The sequence below is a fragment of the Nerophis lumbriciformis genome, linkage group LG17 (assembly GCF_033978685.3).
Source record: "Nerophis lumbriciformis linkage group LG17, RoL_Nlum_v2.1, whole genome shotgun sequence".
Lineage (NCBI taxonomy): Eukaryota > Metazoa > Chordata > Actinopteri > Syngnathiformes > Syngnathidae > Nerophis > Nerophis lumbriciformis.
This window is the reverse complement of record NC_084564.2, coordinates 8,690,001-8,711,926: the sequence shown is the minus strand read 5'-3', so window position 1 is coordinate 8,711,926 and position 21,926 is coordinate 8,690,001. Positions and strand designations below refer to the sequence as shown.

General features: G+C 37.2%; 1 protein-coding gene across 1 annotated transcript in view; it reads right to left on the bottom strand.

Annotated features, from left to right (window-relative positions):
- Positions 1-594: 594 nt before the first annotated feature.
- Positions 595-21,926, bottom strand: part of rcbtb2 (regulator of chromosome condensation (RCC1) and BTB (POZ) domain containing protein 2) — a 35,472-nt gene continuing 14,140 nt past the window's right edge. The window contains exons 9-12 of the mRNA XM_061972380.1: positions 14,471-14,597; positions 6,546-6,685; positions 6,349-6,479; positions 595-1,266 (exon numbers count right to left, since the gene is read on the bottom strand). Coding sequence (XP_061828364.1) covers positions 1,126-1,266; positions 6,349-6,479; positions 6,546-6,685; positions 14,471-14,597 — 539 coding nt within the window. The 3' untranslated portion in view covers positions 595-1,125. The remainder of the gene's footprint in view (positions 1,267-6,348; positions 6,480-6,545; positions 6,686-14,470; positions 14,598-21,926) is intronic.

Below are 21,926 nucleotides of genomic sequence, written 5' to 3'. Positions count from 1 at the left end.
TACATACGTAACACACATATATACATACATACATACGTAACACACATACATACATAACACACATACATACATACGTAACACACATATACATACATAGATACATAACACACATACATACATACGTAACACACATACATACATAACACACATACATACATACATACATAAACACACATACATAACACACATACATACATACGTACATAACACACATACGTAACACACATACATACATACATACGTAACACACATACATACATAACACACATACATACATACGTAACACACATACATACACACATACATACATACATACATAACACATATACATACGTAACACACATACATACATACGTAACACACACATACATACATACGTAACACACGTACATACATAACACACATACATACATAACACATACATACATACATAACACATACATACATACGTAACACACATACATACATAACACACATACATACATACGTAAAACACGTACGTACATATATACATACGTACGTAACACACGTACGTACGTATATACATACATACATACATACGTACGTAACACACATACACATACATAAATACTGTACATAATAATAGATTTTATTTGTATTGCACTTAACATTTGAATAGCAAATCTCAAAGTGCTAACATACACACATAGTTTTGAAAATGAAAAATATAAAAATGGCCCCAGCATAGTTTTATTTGTCAGTGCGTTGGCCCTCAGTGTAACAAGTTTGGACAGCCCTGTTTGCTCTTTTATTTCCCTTTTTTTGTTGTTTTTTTGTAGAAGTATTTTTAGAATGTGCTGTTAAAAAAAAAGGGGGCTGGACTTTGGACCCCCTTGTGTTTAGAAATCCTCCCAGGTCCCCTATGGAAGTAGACATACAGTACAGTACCACGCTGTTGGAATGTTTTCTTCCAGCCAACTTGCCTTGGTCCAGCAAGGTTGTACTGACCCGTCAAATACAAACAAGTTGCTGCTCAAAGCTAACCGTCCTGCTGTTCAGTTTAAAGGTACGGCCTGGTGGGAGCGTGGCTGATAGAGTGGTCATCTTCCACCTTTCTGGTCTTGGAAGGATCTTTACTTTGGTCTCAGTTTGACTTCCAAGCGGTCAGTTCCTGAAGGCCCCGTGGCGGCTGGCTTTACTGATAAAGTTCTTCAGCAGGTCGTGGTCCATTTCTCCGAAGGCCATGGTCTGTGTGACCGAAGTCAGGTGGTTGACGCAAAACTTGAAGCAGAAGTCCTCCAGGTCCTAGAAATGAAGAGGGCCGTGTGGTCAGCGTCCAGCTCGCCAAACCCTCGTCACTGCGATGTCATCTCCATGTTTTATGCAGGATCTGACATGTCTTAATCCGGCTGATATATTTCCATCGTTAGTCGTCCCAGAAGAAAAACGCGCAGCCGAGGAAGTAAAACATGTGCCATCGTAGCTTACAATGATGCTTGTTTGGAATATGTGAGCTCCATGCTAACATTACATTTTAACATCATGCTCAATTAGCAACACTAGCATTACTATGTGAGCGTCGCGGTAAAAGTACATTTTATCATCATTGTACGTTAGCAACACTAGCAAAGCTATGTGAGCTACATGCTAACATTACATTTTAACATCATGCTCAATTAGCAACACTAGCATTACTATGTGAGCGTCGCGGTAAAAGTACATTTTATCATCATTGTACGTTAGCAACACTAGCATAGCTATGTGAGCTACATGCTAACATTACATTTTAACATCATGCTCAATTAGCAACACTAGCATTAGTATGTGAGCTTTGCGGTAAAAGTAAATTGTATCATTCTATGTTAGCAACACTAGAATAGCTATGTGAGCTACATGCTAACATTACATTTTATGTTAGCAACACTAGAATAGCTATGTGAGCTACTTGCTAACATTACATTTTAACATGCTCAATTAGCAACACTAGCATTACTATGTGAGCTTCACAGTAAAAGTACATTTTATCATCATTGTATGTTAGCAACACTAGCATAGCTATGTGAGCTACATGCTAACATTACATTTTATCATCATTGTATGTTAGCAACACTAGCATAGCTATGTGAGCTACATGCTAACATTACATTTTAACATCATGCTCAATTAGCAACACTAGCATTACTATGTGAGCTTCGCGGTAAAAGTACATTTTATCATCATTCTATGTTAGCAACACTAGAATAGCTATGTGAGCTACATGCTAACATTATATTTTAACATCATGCTCAATTAGCAGCACTAGCATTACTATGTGAGCTTCGCGGTAAAAGTACATTTTATCATCATTTCTTGTTAGCAACACTAGAATAGCTACATGCTAACATCACATTTTAACATTATGCTCAATTAGCAACACTAGCATTACTATGTGAGCTTCGCGGTAAAAGTACATTTTATCATCATTCTATGTTAGCAACACTAGAATAGCTATGTGAGCTACATGCTAACATTACATTTTAACATCATGCTCAATTAGCAACACTAGCATTACTATGTGAGCTTTGCGGTAAAAGTACATTTTATCATTCTATGTTAGCAACACTAGAATAGCTATGTGAGCTACATGCTAACATTACATTTTATGTTAGCAACACTAGAATAGCTATGTGAGCTACATGCTAACATTACATTTTAACATCATGCTCAATTAGCAACACTAGCATTACTATGTGAGCTTTGTGGTAAAAGTACATTTTATCATCATTCTATGTTAGCAACACTAGCATAGCTATGTGAGCTACATGCTAACATTACATTTTAACATCATGCTCAATTAGCAACACTAGCATTACTATGTGAGCTTCGCGGTAAAAGTACATTTTATCATCATTCTATGTTGGCAACACTAGCATAGCTATGTGAGCTACATGTTAACATTACATTTTAACATAATGCTCAATTAGCAACACTAGCATTACTATGTGAGCTTCGCGGTAAAAGTACATTTTATCATCATTCTATGTTAGCAACACTAGCATAGCTATGTGAGCTACATGCTAACATTACATTTTAACATCATGCTCAATTAGCAACACTAGCATTACTATGTGAGCTACATGTTAACATTACATTTTAACATCATTCTATGTTAGCAACACTAGCATAGATATGTGAGCTACATGCTAACATTACATTTTAACATCATGCTCAATTAGCAACACTAGCATTACTATGTGAGCTTCACGGTAAAAGTACATTTTATCATCATTCTATGTTAGCAACACTAGAATAGCTATATGCTAACATTACATTTTATTTAGCAACACTAGAATAGCTATGTGAGCTACATGATAACATTACATTTTAACATCATGCTCAATTAGCAGCACTAGTATTACTATGTGAGCTTCGCTGTAAAAGTACATTTTATCCTCATTCTATGTTAGCAACACTAGAATAGCTATGTGAGCTACATGCTAACATTACATTTTAACATAATGCTCAATTAGCAGCACTAGCATTACTATGTGAGCTTCGCGGTAAAAGTACATTTTATCATCATTCTATGTTAACAACACTACAATAGCTATGTGAGCTACATGCTAACATTACATTTTAACATCATGCTCAATTAGTAACACTAGCATTACTTTGTGAGCTTCACAGTAAAAGTACATTTTATCATCATTCTATGTTAGCAACACTAGCATAGATATGTGAGCTTGCTAACATTACAATTAACATCATGCTCAATTAGTAACACTAGCATTACTATGTGAGCTTCACGGTAAAAGTACATTGTATCATCATTCTATGTTAGCAACACTAGCATAGATATGTGAGCTTGCTAACATTACATTTTAACATCATGCTCAATTAGTAACACTAGCATTACTATGTGAGCTTCACGGTAAAAGTACATTTTATCATCATTCTATGTTAGCAACACTAGAATAGCTCTGTGAACTACATGCTAACATTACATTTTAACATCATGCTCAATTAGCAACACTAGCATTACTATGTGAGCTTCGCGGTAAATGTAAATTTTATCATCATTCTATTTTAGCAACACTAGCATAGATATGTGAGCTTGCTAACATTACATTTTAATATTATGCTAGGTTAACAACACTAGCATAGCTATATGAGCGACATGCTAACATTACATTTTAATATTATGCAAGGTTAACAACACTAGCATAGCTATATGAGCAACATGCTAACATTACATTTTAATATTATGCGAGGTTAACAACACTAGCATAGCTATTAGAGCGAAATGCAAACATTACATTTTAACATCATGCCAGGTTAGCAACACTAGCATAGCTATATGAGTTATATGCTAACATTACATATTAACATCATGCCAAGTTAGCAACACTAACATAGCTATGTGAGCTACATGCTAACATTACTTTTTAACAACATGATAGGTTAGCAACGCTAGTACATCTTTGTGAACTAAATGCTAAAGTTACATTTTAACATCATGGTAGGTTTCCAACACTAGCAGAGCTATGTGAGCTACATGCTAACAATACACTTTGACATCATGCTAGGTTAGCAACACTCAGAGAGCTATGTGAGCTCCAGTATGGACCAACATTGCTATTTATCGTCATACTAGGTTAGCAACACTTGGATAGCTATGTGAGCTACATGCTAATATCACATTTTAACATCATGCTAGGTTAGCAACACTAGCCTATCTTTGTGAGCTACATGCTAACATAACATTTAAAAATAATGCTAGTTTATTTAAAATTTTTTCAAAGCATAAATCATTTAAAATGATGCTACTTTAACACAATTAGCATAGCTATGTAAGCGACATGCTAACATTACAATCCAAAATCATGCTGGGTTAACAATCAGCTTAGCTATATGAGTTAGATGCTAACATTACATTTTAATATCATGCTAGGTTAACAACACTAGCATAGCTACGTGAGCTACATGCAAACATAACATTTTAAAATTATGCTAGTTTATTTAATTTATTTATTTTTATAAAATAAAATGAATAAAAAACATTTGAAACATTTTAAGATGATGCCACTTTAACACAATTAGCATAGCTATGTAAGCGACATGCTAACATTACATTCCAAAATCATGCTGGGTTAACAATCAGCTTAGCTATATGAGTTAGATGCTAACATTACATTTTAATATCATGCTAGGTTAACAACACTAGCATAGCTACGTGAGCTACATGCAAACATAACATTTTAAAATTATGCTAGTTTATTTTATTTATTTATTTTTATAAAATAAAATGAATAAAAAATATTTGAAACATTTTAAGATGATGCCACTTTAACACAATTAGCATAGCTATGTAAGCGACATGCTAACATTACATTCCAAAATCATGCTGGGTTAACAATCAGCTTAGCTTTATGAGTTATATGCTAACATTACATTTTAACATCATGCTAGGTTAACAACACTAGCATAGCTGTGTGAGCAACATGCTAACATTACATTTTAATATTATGCTAGTTTATTTTATTTATTTATTTTTATCAAATGAAAAGAATAAAAACATTTTTAACATTTTAAGACGATGCTACTTTAACACAATTAGCATAGCTATGTAAGCGACATGCTAACATTATGCTGGGTTAACAATCAGCTTAGCTTTACGAGTTAGATGCTAACATTACATTTTAACATCATGCTAGGTTAACAACACTAGCATAGCTGTGTGAGCAACATGCTAACATTACATTTTAATATTATGCTAGTTTATTTTATTTATTTATTTTTATCAAATAAAATGAATAAAAACATTTTTAACATTTTAAGACGATGCTACTTTTAACACAATTAGCATAGCTATGTAAGCGACATGCTAACATTATGCTGGGTTAACAATCAGCTTAGCTGCAGTACATTAGTTAGATGCTAACATTACATTTTAACATCATGTTAGGTTAACAACACTAGCATAGCTACATGCTAACATATTCAGAACACATGTTCAGCAAATTAACTGAAGAAAATCTAAACAATCAAACTTACAAATGTAACTGACTGACTGACAGTTGCTCCGGGCTGCGTTTTAAGACGTGTAGAGAAGCCTGCTTTTTTTTTTTTTTTTTTTTAGAAAGTTGACGTATTGATGTGTAAAACATTATAATCAGTACATCTAACTTATGTGGAGTCAAATTGGAAAATAAAGGTAAAGAAGTGTAGGCATGTATGCACATTTTTTATTCTATATACCTTAAAATAAAGGGGCTTGTTGAATTTAGATGAAAATAAAAAAATTAAATTTCACACAATTAGCCTTTACACTTGGTTTGCTAATCAAGCTCTGGGCAGGTCAGAGGTGTTAATAGGGAGCGTTGTAGTGAGGGAGACGATCGGGCTTACCCGGGCCTCGTACTTGACGGCGGCAGAGAGAAGAGTGATGGCGTTGTCCTCCGAGATGCCCCTCTTGATGGTCTCCTGGCACAGCCTCTTCAGCCGGCTCTCCCGGTAGAAGGTGGCCAGGTCCAGCAGGCCTGAGCGGCACCAAGACAACGTGAGGGATGGCGCTCGCTGTGACGGCGTGAAGGACGGCACCTTACCAATGGCGTCTTCTGGTGGCAGGTTGATGGCGTCGGTGTAGAGGTACTCCAGAAAAGCCCGGTACACCAAGAAGGGGAACTGGTGGATCTCGATGGTGTCCTCGTCTGTTTCATTCAGCAGCACACGAAAGTGTTCACATCTGGGGGAAATGATGCAAAATAGAACTAACTTGTGTCTGATGTCCAACAACAACACACCTGTGCAACCCGATGCCCTGACCCACCATCAACATATGTCAACTACTAAGTTATATGACTCCGAGGTGTACAGCTACAAAATTGGCTAAAGGTTTTGTCAGGTTCAAACACTGATGACATCTATTAAACAAGACAAGAGGCAAAGAATTAAACAGAGACAGAATTCAATTTGGACTCAATTGAGGAGAAACGCCTGGACACACTGTACTCTTGTAGAGTCTCCAGCACGCTCTCCCAAAAGATTGCACTCCTTCTTTATTTGACTTTCTCCGACCACCGCTTCCACTTCCAGAGGGAAGTGGGTCGTAAACAGCGTTGCTTTTGGTTACAGAATAGTTTAAAAGAAGAGGTCGTAAAATAGTTCAGAAAGAGTTCCATAAAATAGTTAAAAGAGAGTTCGTAAAATACTTCAAAAAGAGGTCCATAAAAGAGTTCGTAAAATATTTCAAAAAGAGGTTGTCTGGAAATTGGGCAGATCCTTGGTTCTCTCCGCTTTGAAGTCCTTGGGTTAGAACAATATCTTTCTGTTGATTAACATACATGAGAGAAAACAGGAACCCCTTCATCTTGCTTCCCCCCCTACACAGTGGACTTTTACAAGCCTTACTCTTGGTAAGTTTCAAAGACACCTTTTGTCTTCTTGTCAGGAACTCAATGTAATACAAAGTTTTTGTGATAAATTAGGAACAATTATTCTATGTTGTCTGTCTATCTGTGTTGGCCCTGCGATGAGGTGGCGACTTGTCCAGAGTGTACGCCGCCTTCCGCCCGATTGTAGCTGAGATAGGCTCCAGCGGCCCCCGCGACCCCGAAGGGAATAAGCGGTAGAAAATGGATGGATGGATGGATGGATATTCTAACAGGTTTAGCATGCTAGCATCGTGACGTTAGCATGTTAACAGTTAGCATGGGTCAAGCACCAAGTTAAATGGCTATGTGTACGGCTGCAAAATTATGGAAAAAAGTTAGCAGGCTAATGTTAGCATGCTAGCATCGTTACGTTAGCATGTTATCAGTTAGCATGGGTCAAGCACCAAGTTAAATGGCTATGATGTGTACGGCTGCAAAATTATGGAAAAAAGTTAGCAGGCTAATGTTAGCATGCTAGCATCGTTACGTTAGCATGTTATCAGTTAGCATGGGTCAAGCACCAAGTTAAATGGCTATGATGTGTACGGCTGCAAAATTATGGAAAAAAAGTTAGCAGCTAATGTTAGCATCATTACGTTAGCAGGTTAACAGTTAGCATGGGTCAAGCACCAAGTTAAATGGCTATGATGTGTACGGCTGCAAAATTATGGAAAAAAGTTAGCAGGCTAATGTTAGCATGCTAGCATCATTACGCTAGCATGTTAACTGTTAGCATGGGTCAAGCATGATGTGTACGGATGCAAAATTATGGAAAAAAGTTATCAGGCCAATGTTAGCATGCTATCATCGTGGCTTTAGCATGTTAACAGTTAGCATGTGTCAAGTACCAAGGTGTACGGCTGCAAAATTATTGAAAAAAGTTAGCAGGCCAATGTCAGCATGCTAGCATCGTGGCTTTAGCATGTTAACAGTTGGCATGTGTCTTAGTGACATATCAGATATATTAGATTGTAGGTGTTTTGTTTTTTTACCCTTTGTGTTCATATTTGGCTGTTTGTTGCATTTTTGTTGCGTTTCGCTTGATTCTAAAATATGTCGATGGAGAAGGGGTGTGACGTTCATATGTTGTCAATATTCAGTGTTATATTGTTCATAGTTAATATTGTAAATCCCATATTCTTTATTTTCCTGTACATTCTGGGTGTCTCATTCAGTAAAAAATTTTTAAATTCCATTCTGTTTTTAAGGCGGTTTGTCATAACGTCTTTAGCTTTCAATCAGACATTATTGTGAGGTTTTGTTTTTTTTCTAATTTTTTCTAATCCGAGTCAAAATTATTGCCCAGGCCTGGCTTAATGGTTTTAAATGATCAATTGAATCTTGGAAAATTGTTAAAAGTACAAAAGCCCTTAAATTTATATATTTATTTTTAAAAATGTGATTTAAATTAGGCCTTTTTTTATCTTTTTGAATTTTGTATTGTATCATATAGTTTATCATTATTATTATTTAAATACTCTATTTGTATTTGCTTTTATTTTCTTTCCTTGACATGTGTTGTTAAAGTCATAATTTGCTCAACCCGATGGATGTGTAAAATTGTTGAATATGTTGAAAGTGCCTTGACTTTTATGTAAATGGTGGATGTATGTTTGTTGTTCTGTTATTTAAAATAAAATAAAAGTAACAATTAAAAAAAAAAAAGTATGCGGGAAAAGGGGGGGAAAAAATAAAAACAATTTTTTAAACCGTCTGCAACAAAACAGGCCAGCTATCTACTTTACTATTTTTTAATATATACTAATTACTTGTATCATATGATAATATATTGTATCTGTTGATGAAGTTCTGTCTTAGTTGCATAAAAAAAAGGCAGATACACGTCGAAATGCCCAAAAATCGGCGCTGATAATCGGTTGATCTCTAACTTGAATAAAAATGAAAAAACACAATGCAGTACATTTTGTTCATTAAAGAAATTATTTAAATTGCAGTACTTTATTCTGCACTATTTCGCTTTATAAGAGTTAATAATGCCAACTTTTGATTGACACTGACTTCACTGCAAGTGGTTACACTGCAAAAAGTCAGTGTTCAAAAACAAGGGGGAAAAAATACAAAATAAATTAGGGGTATTTTATTTGAACTAAGCAAAATTATCTGCTAATAGAACAAGAAAATTTAGCTTGTCAAGACTTTCCAAAACAAGTAAAATTAGCTAACCTCATTGAACCCAAAAAAACCTTAAAATAAGTATATTCTCACTAATAACAACTGTACTACTATATGAGTACGTATTTTCTATTGTGTCATTGAAAATAAAACAGCAAAGTCCATTTGGCTGTCATCTGTTTTAATTATGAGATACAATTGTGTCAAAGTCATGATTTTTTTTTTTCATGCTTGAAATAAGAAATTATTACTTTAAAAAAGTAGTTTTATACTTGTGAGTGTTGATGACATAGCTTTGCAACCGTTTATATTCTAGTTTCAAGCATGTTTTACTCAATATAGGTCATCAAATCTCAGCAACAAGCTGTAATATCTTACTGAGATCATTTAGGACCAAAACCCTTAAAACAAGTAAAACACTGTAACATAAAATCTGCTTAGTGGGAAGAATTATCTTATCAGACAGAAAATAAGCAAATATCACCCTTATTTGAGATATTTCATCTTACTTAGATTCAGTTTTTGCAGTGTATGTTATCTGCCGACATGAGAGAATAAGCACATAGACATATTGTTACATGTAAAACCTTGATATCTCTGTCAGTAGATGGTGCACCTAATGCTGTGGCCAGTGAGTGCTTGTGTTTACGGTTCATGTCTGAACAAACACTGTGACTTCCTTCTCTTGAAACATGTGACTCTGGCACCGCAGGTGTTTTTCAAGCGCTGTGGGGCCGCCGGCGCAGACAGTCTGGCTCCTTCCGACTGACGGTGCAAAAGAGCGAGGAGGCGGCCAAATGCACATGCATCCGTGTCAAGAGTGCGGTTATAAAACACACAAAAGTGGAAACAATACGTCTGTCTTCGCTTCCCCCTTCGACACCAACAGGAAAGCAGATCGCGTTTCTCTGCTGCGGGCTAGCACTGCATGCTGGGACCCCACTTTGTTAACCTTTACACAACAAACATCTTACATGCGACTCACGCAACATGGACAGAAGTATTGGGACACAGTAATGCAATCTACGCTTCTAAGGCGTCCACAAAAATGTCCCCCGCAAACAAAAGTAGTGTGGCCACCTGTTTAATGCCGCCACTTATTTTGCATCCATCAAAATGTATTGAATTAACCCTTGATCACAAGTGTATTAAAGGCCTACTGAAATGCGATTTTCTTATTCAAACGGGGATAGCAGGTCCATTCTATGTGTCATACTTGATCATTTCGCGATATTGCCATATTTTTGCTGAAAGGATTTAGTAGAGAACATCGACGATAAAGTTCGCAACTTTTGGTCGCTGATAAAAAAGCCTTGCCTGTACCGGAAGTAACAGACGAGTAGCGTGACGTCACAGGTTGTGGAGCTCCTCACATCCGCACATTGTTTACAATCATGGCCACCAGCAGCGAGAGCGATTCGGACCGAGAAAGCGACGATTTCCCCATTAATTTGAGCGAGGATGAAAGATTCGTGGATGAGGAAAGTGAGAGTGAAGGACTAGAGGGCAGTGGGAGCGATTCAGATAGGGAAGATGCTGTGAGAGGCGGGCGGGACCTGATATTCAGCTGGGAATGACTAAAACAGTAAATAAACACTAGACATATATATACTTGTGGAGAGGCGGGGCCGGCGGTCCGACACCGGGGCCCGCTCCAAGATGGCGGCGAGGGGGCGTGGCCTGCGGACCCGCGTCCAAATGGACTACAGGTGCGTGGGTCGGGCAGCTGGGCACAATCAAATAATCTGTCGGTGTATAAAAGGGTGACAGCCGAGAGAGACGGGAGGAGAGGTGGAGAGCAAGAGGCAAGACGTGGAGCACAGTACACCGCGAGAGCGAGACGGAGAAAAGGCAGCTGCTGAAAAGCACGCCAAAGGCGACGTGCTGCTGAAAAGCAGACGGCGGACGGGAGGAAACCATCCTCTGCTACCACGCGAACGACGGCGACGTGCTGCTGAAAAGTAGACGGCGAACGACGGCGACGTGCTGCTGAAAAGCAGACGGCGGACGGAAGGAAACCATTCGTGTGCTCACGTAAGAAAAGGCAGCTGCTGAAAATCACGCCAAAGACTCTGTTCCCGAAAAAAATAAAGAAGTCTAAACCATCTCACGACAATGTCTTCCCTGGAATGGTCCTGAGAACTCACCCGGAAGCAAGGGTCTTCCACAATACTCTATTAGCCACAACACAACCAGGCTTGTATTTAATATGCCACAAATTAATCCCGCATAACAAACACCTCCCCACTCCTGTCCATATAAATGATAAATGGGTTGTACTTGTATAGCGCTTTTCTACCTTCAAGGTACTCAAAGCGCTTTTGACACTACTTCCACATTTACCCATTCACACACACATTCACACACTGATGGAGGGAGCTGCCATGCAAGGCGCTAACCAGCACCCATCAGGAGCAAGGCTGAAGTGTCTTGCTCAGGACACAACGGACATGACGAGGTTGGTACTAGGTGGGGATTGAACCAGGGACCCTCGGGTTGCGCACGGCCACTCTCCCACTAACCCGCCAATACAACTCAAACACCTGCACAACACACAATCCCACAGCCCAAAGTACCGTTCACCTCCCCAAAGTTCATACAGCACATATATTTCCCCAAAGTCCCCAAAGTTACGTACGTGAGACTTTTTGAGACTTTTATTAGTAGGTTGCACGGTGAAGTACATATTCCGTACAATTGACCACTAAATGGTAACACCCGAATAAGTTTTTCAACTTGTTTAAGTCGGGGTCCACTTAAATTGATTCATGATACAGATATATACTATCATATATACTATCATCATAATACCGTCATCACACAAGATAATCATCAGGGTGTATACATTGAATTATTTACGTGACATGCACATAGCGGCACGCACGTACGGGCAAGCGATCAAATGTTTGGAAGCGTACTCACGGTACCGTGTCTGCGTATCCAACTCAAAGTCCTCCTGGTAAGAGTCTCTGTTGTCCCAGTTCTCCACAGGCCAATGGTAAAGATTGACTGTCATCTTTCGGGAATGTAAACAATGAAACTTCGGCCGTGTTTGTGTTGCTGAAGTCGGCCGCAATACACCGCTTCCCTCCTACAGCTTTCTTCTTTGCTGTCTCAGTTGTTCATTGAACAATCTTTCGCCAGAGCGTGATGGAGACTGTATAAGAGTACAGCCCAGACGTCTCTCCTAAATTGAGCCAAATTTCATTCTGTCTCTGTTTAATTCCTTGCTTCTTGTCTTGTTTAATAGATGTCATCAGTGTTTGAACCTGACACTGACACTTTAAATTTTCAACATCATTGAATCTTAACATTTTTGATAAAAAAAATTATAATCAGTAGCTGTGTCAAAAAAATCGATTTTTAGATGAATTGCGAGTTTTAATTTTAATGATTCTTAATCTTTTTTTTTTTTTAATCTGTCCTGTTCAGCCACTCAGGCAAATCATATTGTTGATGTAGACCAGGGGTCATCAACATATACACTATATTGCCAAAAGTGTGGGCTTTGTACCGAGGATGTTGTTGTGGCTTGTGCAGCCCTTTGAGGCACTTGTGATTCAGGGCTATATAAATAAACATTGATTGATTGATTGATTGAAGTATTTGGCCACCCATCCAAATAATGAGAATCGGGTGTCCTAATCACTTGACCCACAGGTGTATAAAATCAAGCACTTAGGCATGGAGACTGTTTCTACAAACATTTGTGAAAGAATAGGCCGCTCTCAGGAGCTCAGTGATTTCTTGACTTGTCTTTTTCTATATTCCAACCCAGTGTTACTGTTCAAAATGTGTGTCATGTGACAATATACTTGCTAAATAAAACCTCTGCCTTGTTTTTAATGAATACTTACACTTACTACGCTACTGTATTTTCAGGTTGGTCATTATGGTGGTACTTGGAGAAACAAGTATTTTCTGAGGTGGTACTTGGGGAAAAAAACTAATATATGCTTATTTCTTTTAAAATACACTTGTCTTTTCCTATATTCCAACACAGTGTTAAAGTTCAAAATGTGTGTCATGTGACAATATACTTACTAAATAAAACCTCTGCCTTGTTTTTAATGAATACTTATGCCTACTACATTTTAAGGTTGGTCATTGTGGTGGTACTTGGAGAGCCAAGTATTTTCTGAGGTGGTACTTGGGAAAAAAAACTGATATATATGCCTATTTTTTTTAAATACACTTGTCTTTTCCTATATTCCAACAGTGTTACTGTTCAAAATGTGTGTCATGTGACAATATACTTGCTAAATAAAAGAATCTGCCTTGTTTTTAGTGAATACTTACGCCTACTACGCTACTGTATTTTCAGGTTGGTCATTATGGTGGTACTTGGAGAGCCAAGTATTTTCTGGGGTGGTACTTGGGGAAAAAAACTGATATATATGCTTTTTTTTTTTTCTTTTTTTTTTATAAATACACTTGTCTTTTCCTATATTCCAACACAGGGCTAAAGTTCAAAATGTGTGTCATGTGACGATATATTTACTAAATAAAACCTCTGCCTTGTTTTTAATGAATACTTATGCCTACTATATTTTAAGGTTGGTCAATGTGGTAGTACTTGGAGAGCCAAAACTTTCTGAGGTGGTACTTGGGGGAAAAAAACTAATATATGCTTCTTTTTTATTTTTCTTCAAATAAACTTATTAAAAAATATATATATATTATTGGGACCCTTCTGAGACCAAACTTGAGGGGAGGCGTAAAGGTTAAAAAAATCTACATGTTGTATTGGTTTTGAAAGTTGAAAAAATTATGAAAACGGCCCCCGCATTCTCTCTGTAAAAACTATCATCAGACATTTTGTTATCGTTTATATCATCCATGTCGCCCAACCCTATTGTCCACAAAGTTTGAATTCACCCAGAATGTATTGTCAAGAAGAAGAATTCAGATTGAAGGTTTTGGTCTTTGAAGTAAAACTTCAATGAACTCAATTTGTTGTGTACCTTATTTTAAGCAGGGCTTTGTGAACGTGGATACACTTTCCATCCACTAAGAATTTCAGGTCGGAGATTTCGGGGCTGTCAAACTCTTTCTTCAGAGACTGGGCCACTGTCAGGTGATCGTCGCTATCTGCAGCATAAGCAAAAAAAAAAACATGGTAAAAAACAATATTCACGACTGAGAAGCATAAATAAGCTTAGAACCCTGGGAAGAGTCGTATCGGAATAATTCACGACAACGAGGCCTGGGACATGCCGGCGCTTCTCGAGGGTGACTTCAGTCAGAAAGTATGAGCAGGAAACAGAATTTCCTGTTTATTTCTTCAAATACTTCCTGGAACTCAGGGCAGAAAATATTTGAACAGCAGCGGATTCCAAGGCTGCACGGGAACACAATAAATAATAACTAAATGCCCTTTGACATTAAAAAGACGTTTAAAGTTCATTGTGATGATTAATTGGTACTTTTTGCACATCACAATTTCATCTTAACACCATTGTAGTAAATAAGAACTGTTTTTCAAGTTGTCCTCATGAATATACTTCTACAAAAATGCAGCACTTTTTTGCTCAAGGGCTCCCTCTAGAGGTGACAAGTAGTACGCTTAATAATGAATCAGAAACATTGTTGTTATAAATTATTGATGTATTCAAGGGGGAACTGCACTTTTTGGGGAATTTTGCCTATCATTCACAATCATTATGAAAGACAAGACGACAGATGGACATTTTTTTAATGCATTGTAAATATTAAATAAATTCGATCAAAAGTCTGCTTACAATGGAGCTGTTCAATTCTGCCTATAAAACCCCTAAAAACATCCAAACACCTCCATTAGTTTTTTATATACACAATGTAAGTATATATGTAATGTAGTAACATTTACAATAACATTTAATATTTACCTATTTGGATCATTTTAAGCATACATGGCGCATTAATTTAAAAAACGCATCACATTTGCTTTTTCTTTCTTTCTTCATCACTGATTATTACTTACTGCAGACTTCATGAGCGCCAACAAACATAATAAAACATCACTTACTGTACAAGGTCTGCTGTCATTTGGATGCCCACTACTAGGATGTTCATATATTTCCGTTTAGGTGAAAAATGACTCATAATCCTCATATACATATTGTTATGAAGGTGTCTGTTACTACATTATATATATACTTTCAGTGTGTATATTGTACATATTACATATTGTTATGAAGGTGTCTGTTACTACATTATATATATACTTGCAGTGTGTATATTGTACATATTACATATTGTTATGAAGGTGTCTGTTGCTACATTATATATATACTTGCAGTGTGTATATTGTACATATTACATATTGTTATGAAGGTGTCTGTTACTACATTATATATATACTTGCAGTGTGTATATTGTACATATTACATATTGTTATGAAGGTGTCTGTTACTACATTATATATATACTTGCAGTGTGTATATTGTACATACGGTATTACATATTGTTATGAAGGTGTCAGTTACTACATTATATATATACTTTCAGTGTGTATATTGTACATATTACATATTGTTATGAAGGTGTCTGTTACTACATTATATATATACTTTCAGTGTGTATATTGTACATATTACATATTGTTATGAAGGTGTCTGTTACTACATTATATATATACTTGCAGCGTGTACCGTATTTTCCGCACTATTAGCCGCACCTAAAAACCACAAATTTACTCAAAAGCTGACAGTGCGGCTTTTAACCCGGTGCGCTTTATATATGGATTAATATTACGATTCATTTTCATAAAGTTTCGATCTCGCAACTTCGGTAAACAGCCGCCATCTTTTTTCCCGGTAGAACAGGAAGCGCTTCTTCTTCTACGCAAGCAACCGCCAAGGTAAGCACCCGCCCCCATAGAACAGGAAGCGCTTCTTCTTCTACTGTAAGCAACCACCCGCCCGCGTAGAAGAAGAAAAAGCGCGCGGATATACCGTACGTTTCATTTCCTTTGTGTGTTTACATCTGTAAAGACCACAAAATGGCTCCTACTAAGCGTCAGGGATCCGGTTCATGAAAAGACGCAATCTCTCCATCCGCACACGGATTACTATTTCACAGCAACTGATATTCCTGTGAACCGCACTGTGGAACGAAAGCACGTACGGTGAATATTCGCACCACAGGGAATGAGAAGTCATCCTTCACTGTGGTTCTAGCTTGCCATGCTAATGGCCAGAAACTTCCACCCATGGTGATATTCAAAAGGAAGACCTTGCCAAAAGAGACCTTTCCAGCCGGCGTCATCATAAAAGCTAACTCGAAGGGATGGATGAAGAAAAGATGAGCGAGTGGTTAAGGTAAGTTTAAGTCTACGCGAAGAGGCCGGGTGGCTTTTTTCACGCAGCTCTGTCCATGTTGATATACGTATGTTTGTGATTGCACATTTGCGTACATTTTGGGAGTGAACAGAGTTGTTAGAACGCTGGTTTTTAATATATTATTAAAGTTTGACTGACCTATCTGACTGTTTTTTTGACATTCCTTTAGCGCAGTTAGATGCGGCTTACAACACCGGGCGGCTTATAGGTGGACAAAGTTTTGAAATATGCCGTTCATTGAAGGCGCGACTTTTAACCCAGGGCGCCTTATGGTGCGGAAAATACGGTATATAAAACGTTGATGGAGAGTTTTGAAGTTGTTTTAGAGGCTTTAAAGGCTACAACAGTGACTCCCAATGGCCGCACCGTTCGAACATTTTTTTAAATCATCTTTAAGATCGTAAGAAAACCAAAAAAACATGTGTTCTTGTCTCTCATGATTGTGAACGATAGGCAAAATTCCCAAAAAGTGCAGTTCCCCTTCAAACACTACTGATCCAGATCAGTAAAATGTAAATACAATAACAAGACTGAGCCCAGGTCGTCATGGCGACTGCAGCGAGAGCTATACTTCTCTCTAAAAGCCGTTGAACCATTGTCACGCCGCCAAACGCCGTATGGTAATCAGCAGGACACTTTGTGCAGGTCTGGATTAGGGATGTAACATTATGAACATTTCATTTCACGGTTACTGTGGGCAAAATTATCACGGCTGTCATTATCATTGCAGTATTGTTGAATGTGTCAAAAAAAGTACTTATACAAACACTGAAATCTTTTAACCAGGCTTGTTTTTGTTTTTTTAATAACTAGGATAAATTAACACTAAATACTTTCTTGGCAGAAGAACCATTTATTATTCTTCTGGATGGATGGATGGATGGATTCTTAAGAGCCTTATCTTCATTTGAGTGTTTAAATGTTTATGTTTACATTTTAATTTTTTAAAGTTTTAAAATGTTTTTTTTTGATAAAGGCAATTTGAGTGTTCACTTTGCTTGACGTCACCCAAGTTCCCCTCCTCTTGTTGACAGCTTCGTCTTTGTATAAACTTGTAAAAAAAAAAAAAAAAAAAAAAAAACTTTTTTTTTTTTTTTCAATATTTGTCATAGTCCTCTTAGTATAGATCGATCAGTTGCTTAGACAGTAATATGTTTTTTATAAGTTTAGATCAGGGTATGTTGTGGAACTACGTTAAAGTCTTTTGTTTTCATGTTGGCATTTAAGCGAGCTAGCGCTAGTCGGTCCATGAGTTTATCAAAGTGCGGCTATCAATCACATTAATTCGATAACTTTGATTCAAAATGGTAATAATAACCGCCAGAATTTTTACCGCAGTTGTCATTAATGCCTTTTTCGTTACATCTCTCGTCTGGAAAAACGTGCACATTCGTCTTTATATTTCTCAGTAAACAATGACAATTCAAGCGTATGATGAAGGTGGTGATTGACCGATATGTTTTTTTCAGGGCCGATACCGGTTATTAGTAATCAATGAGGCCGATAATTAGAGATGTCCGATAATGGCTTTTTTGGCGATATCCGATATTGTCCAACTCTTAATTACCGATTCCGATATCAACCGATACCGATATATACAGTCGTAGAATCAACACATTATTATGACTAATTTTGTTGTGATGACCCGCTGGATGCATTAAACAATGTAACAAGGTTTTCCAAAATAAATCAACTCAAGTTATGGAAAAAAATGCCAACATGGCACAGCGGGGGGTGTATATTGTAGCGTCCCGGAAGAGTTAGTGCTGCAAGGGGTTCTGGGTATTTGTTCTGTTGTGTTTATGTTGTGTTACGGTGCGGATGTTCTCCCAAAATGTGTTTGTCATTCTTGTTTGGTGTGGGTTCACAGTGTGGTGCACATTTGTAACAGTGTTAAGGTTGTTTAAACGGCCACACTCAGTGTGACCTGTATGGCTGTTGACCAAGTATGCTTTGCATTCACTTGTGTGTGTGAAAAGCCGCATATATTATGTGACTGGGCTGGCACGCAAAGGCAGTGCCTTTAAGGTTTATTGGCGCTTTGTACTTCTCCCTACGTCCGTATACACAGCGGCGTTTTAAAAAGTCATACATTTTACTTTTTGATACCGATAATTTTCAAACCGATACCGATCATTTCCGATATTACATTTTAAAGCATTTATCGGCCGATAATATCGCAGTCCGATGTTATCGGACATCCCTAATGTTTATAAACTCAGGAAATATGTCTCTGGACACATGAGAACTTAAATTATGACCAATGTATGATCCTGTAACTACTTGGTATCGGATCGATACCTAAATGTGTGGTATCGTCCAAAACCAATGTAAAGTATCACACGACAGAATAATAGGTGATAATTACATTTTAACAGAAGTGTAGATAGGACATGTTAAAAGAGAAAGTAAGCAGATATTAACAGGAATTTATAATCAATTTTTACAGTTTGTCCTTAATAATGTTGACAAAATAATAGAATGATAAATGACACAATATGTTACTGCATATGTCAACAGACTAATTAGGAGCCTTGGTTTGTTTACTTACTACTAAAAGACAAGTTGTCTAGTATGTTCATTATGTTATTTAAAAAACATATGTTCAATGTACCCTAAGATTTTTTTGTTCAAATAAAGCCAATAAGGCCATTTTTTTGTGGTCCCCTTTATTTAGAAAAGTACCGAAAAGTATCTAAATACATTTTGGTACCGGTACTAAAATATTGGTATCGGGACAACCCAAGTTTGTGTGCTTTCTTTTACTTGAAAGCATGTAAATTCCAATTGTTTGGTACATTGTTATGTTATTGTGCTTTTTCATATTTATTTTCCTTTTTTTATTTACTTAGAATGTTAATAACATGTTAGAACAAATCCCTACTTTTTTTAGTCCAGATGCTTTGAAAAAGGCAGGTTAAAAACCATGAAATAATTATAATATTAATGGAATTCGGATGATTTATTTTTTTGCAATACTGGCCCGGCCCCTACTTTATTTACTAGGGGTGTAACAATACACAACATTTCGGTTCGGTACGTACCTCGGTTTAGAGGTCACGGTTCGGTTCATTTTCGGTACAGTAAGAAAACAACAAAATATAAATTTTTTGGTTATTTATTTACCAAATTTGTAAACAATGGCTTTATCCTATTAACATTGGGAACACTATATTAATTCTGCCCACGTTAATCAACATTAAACTGCCTCAAGATGTTGCTCAGATTAAATAAAAGGACAACATTTTTCTTCTACATATAAAAAGTGAAACAAACAGTTTCAAGTCAACTCATCATGCTTAATTTATTACAGCATTTGGGAAGCCTGAAGTTGATTTTTATAATGTAAATGTTATATTTTTATCAACATGTGATAGCAGGGACCCTGCCATTCAAAACTAGGCTGCTACATTACTAATGATTAATGTAACTATAGCTGAAAAAATGGTACAATAGCAATAGGAGAGACTATTCATCCCTGAACACCATGGAGTTCATGTAGGCTTAATGATGCAGTTACATTATTATATCAACTATCAGAGACAGAAACTCTTCATTTAACATAATGTCCTTTTTTGCTGCTTCAACACAGCTCAATCAACACAGAAAAAGGTAAACTGAAATAACAGACAGACAGGGCTTTGCTGTCCGTAACACACACACACACACACACACACACACACACACACACACACACACACACACACACACCGCAAAATGAGCTAACGTTACGCTAAAAGCGAATTAGCCTTCACCTCAAGCCAGAACTGCGAGCAAGTTGAACTGACTTTTATGTTCCTAGAAGGTCAACGGGCTCATAGTGATGTTACTAGTAGTTGACTGGGAGGTGTTTATTATAATTTGGGGAGAGTCCGCTGCCTGATGCTTACCTGCTAAACGCTAAGCACTGACTACATGCGCTCTGAATACGCACTGCTGATTGGCTGTTACCGCTCTGTTTGTAACCAATCAGATGGTTGTGTGGGTGGGACAATGCTGGGTGCTGTGTAGAGGACTGACAAAGACAGAGGCAGAAGGAAGCGGAGGCGGCTACTTAATATGTTCGTGTGGAAACTCGTTCGGTACACCTCCGAACCGAACCCTCGTACCGAAACGGTTCAATACAAATACACGTACCGTTACACCCCTATTATTTACACCAATTGCATATACCGTAAATTCTGGACTGTAACCTGCTACATGTTTCCTACGCTTTGAACCCTCCAGCTTATAAACGACTAATTTATGGACTTGTCTTCGCTGACGACCATAATGCAAAGTTTAAAAAAAAAAGCAAAGACACTGAATAGGTGTGTTATTTTTTGTGTTATGGCGCCATCTCACTGCAGTTGTTGCGGGTTAAAAATGTACTTCCTTAATGACGTAAACCGGATGTAAAACCGTCAATAGCGTTTCTACTCGTATGGATTCTTCATTCATTACTCCAAGCAACGTTTGTAAGTTTTACAATATAACTAAAACAATTCTTTCTTACTAAAGCGTCCCATGTGTGATGTCTGTAGGAGTGTTTTTATGCATATTTGTACATGCTATCGTAATGTAATCAAGCGAGCGTTGTTAGCCTTAGCTAAAATGCTCACACGTTTACGAGTGCCTGTGTTAGCATTATTAACTTACAATGGCATTCTTTTTTGTATTGTTTCAGTTTTGTACAAAATCACCAAAACGTCACCGTGGAGTTGTTGAGTCTGTTTAGCCTATTGGCGAGCTAGCTTCTGCAGCTAGTGGGTCCAGGACCATGACTTCTGTTTTGTTTGATCAGCCGTTTTACTGCCGTGTTACAGACACTGTTTGGAAACAATTAATGTATGTAAATAAACATTTACAAAATAATTGTGTAAATAAATAATTTCACAACCTTTATATCTGCAGGTTATAGTCCGGTGCGACTAATATATGTAAAAATATTTTTTTCTAAAATTTAGTGGGGGCGGCTTTTATACCGAAGCGTTTTATGGTACGGAAAATACGGTAGTATCAATAAAAGTACCGATGAAGTCCTTTTCATTGAGGAATATCGATATACATCCCCAGTTATGACTACTTCACAATTTTTTTTATATGTAATAAATAAATA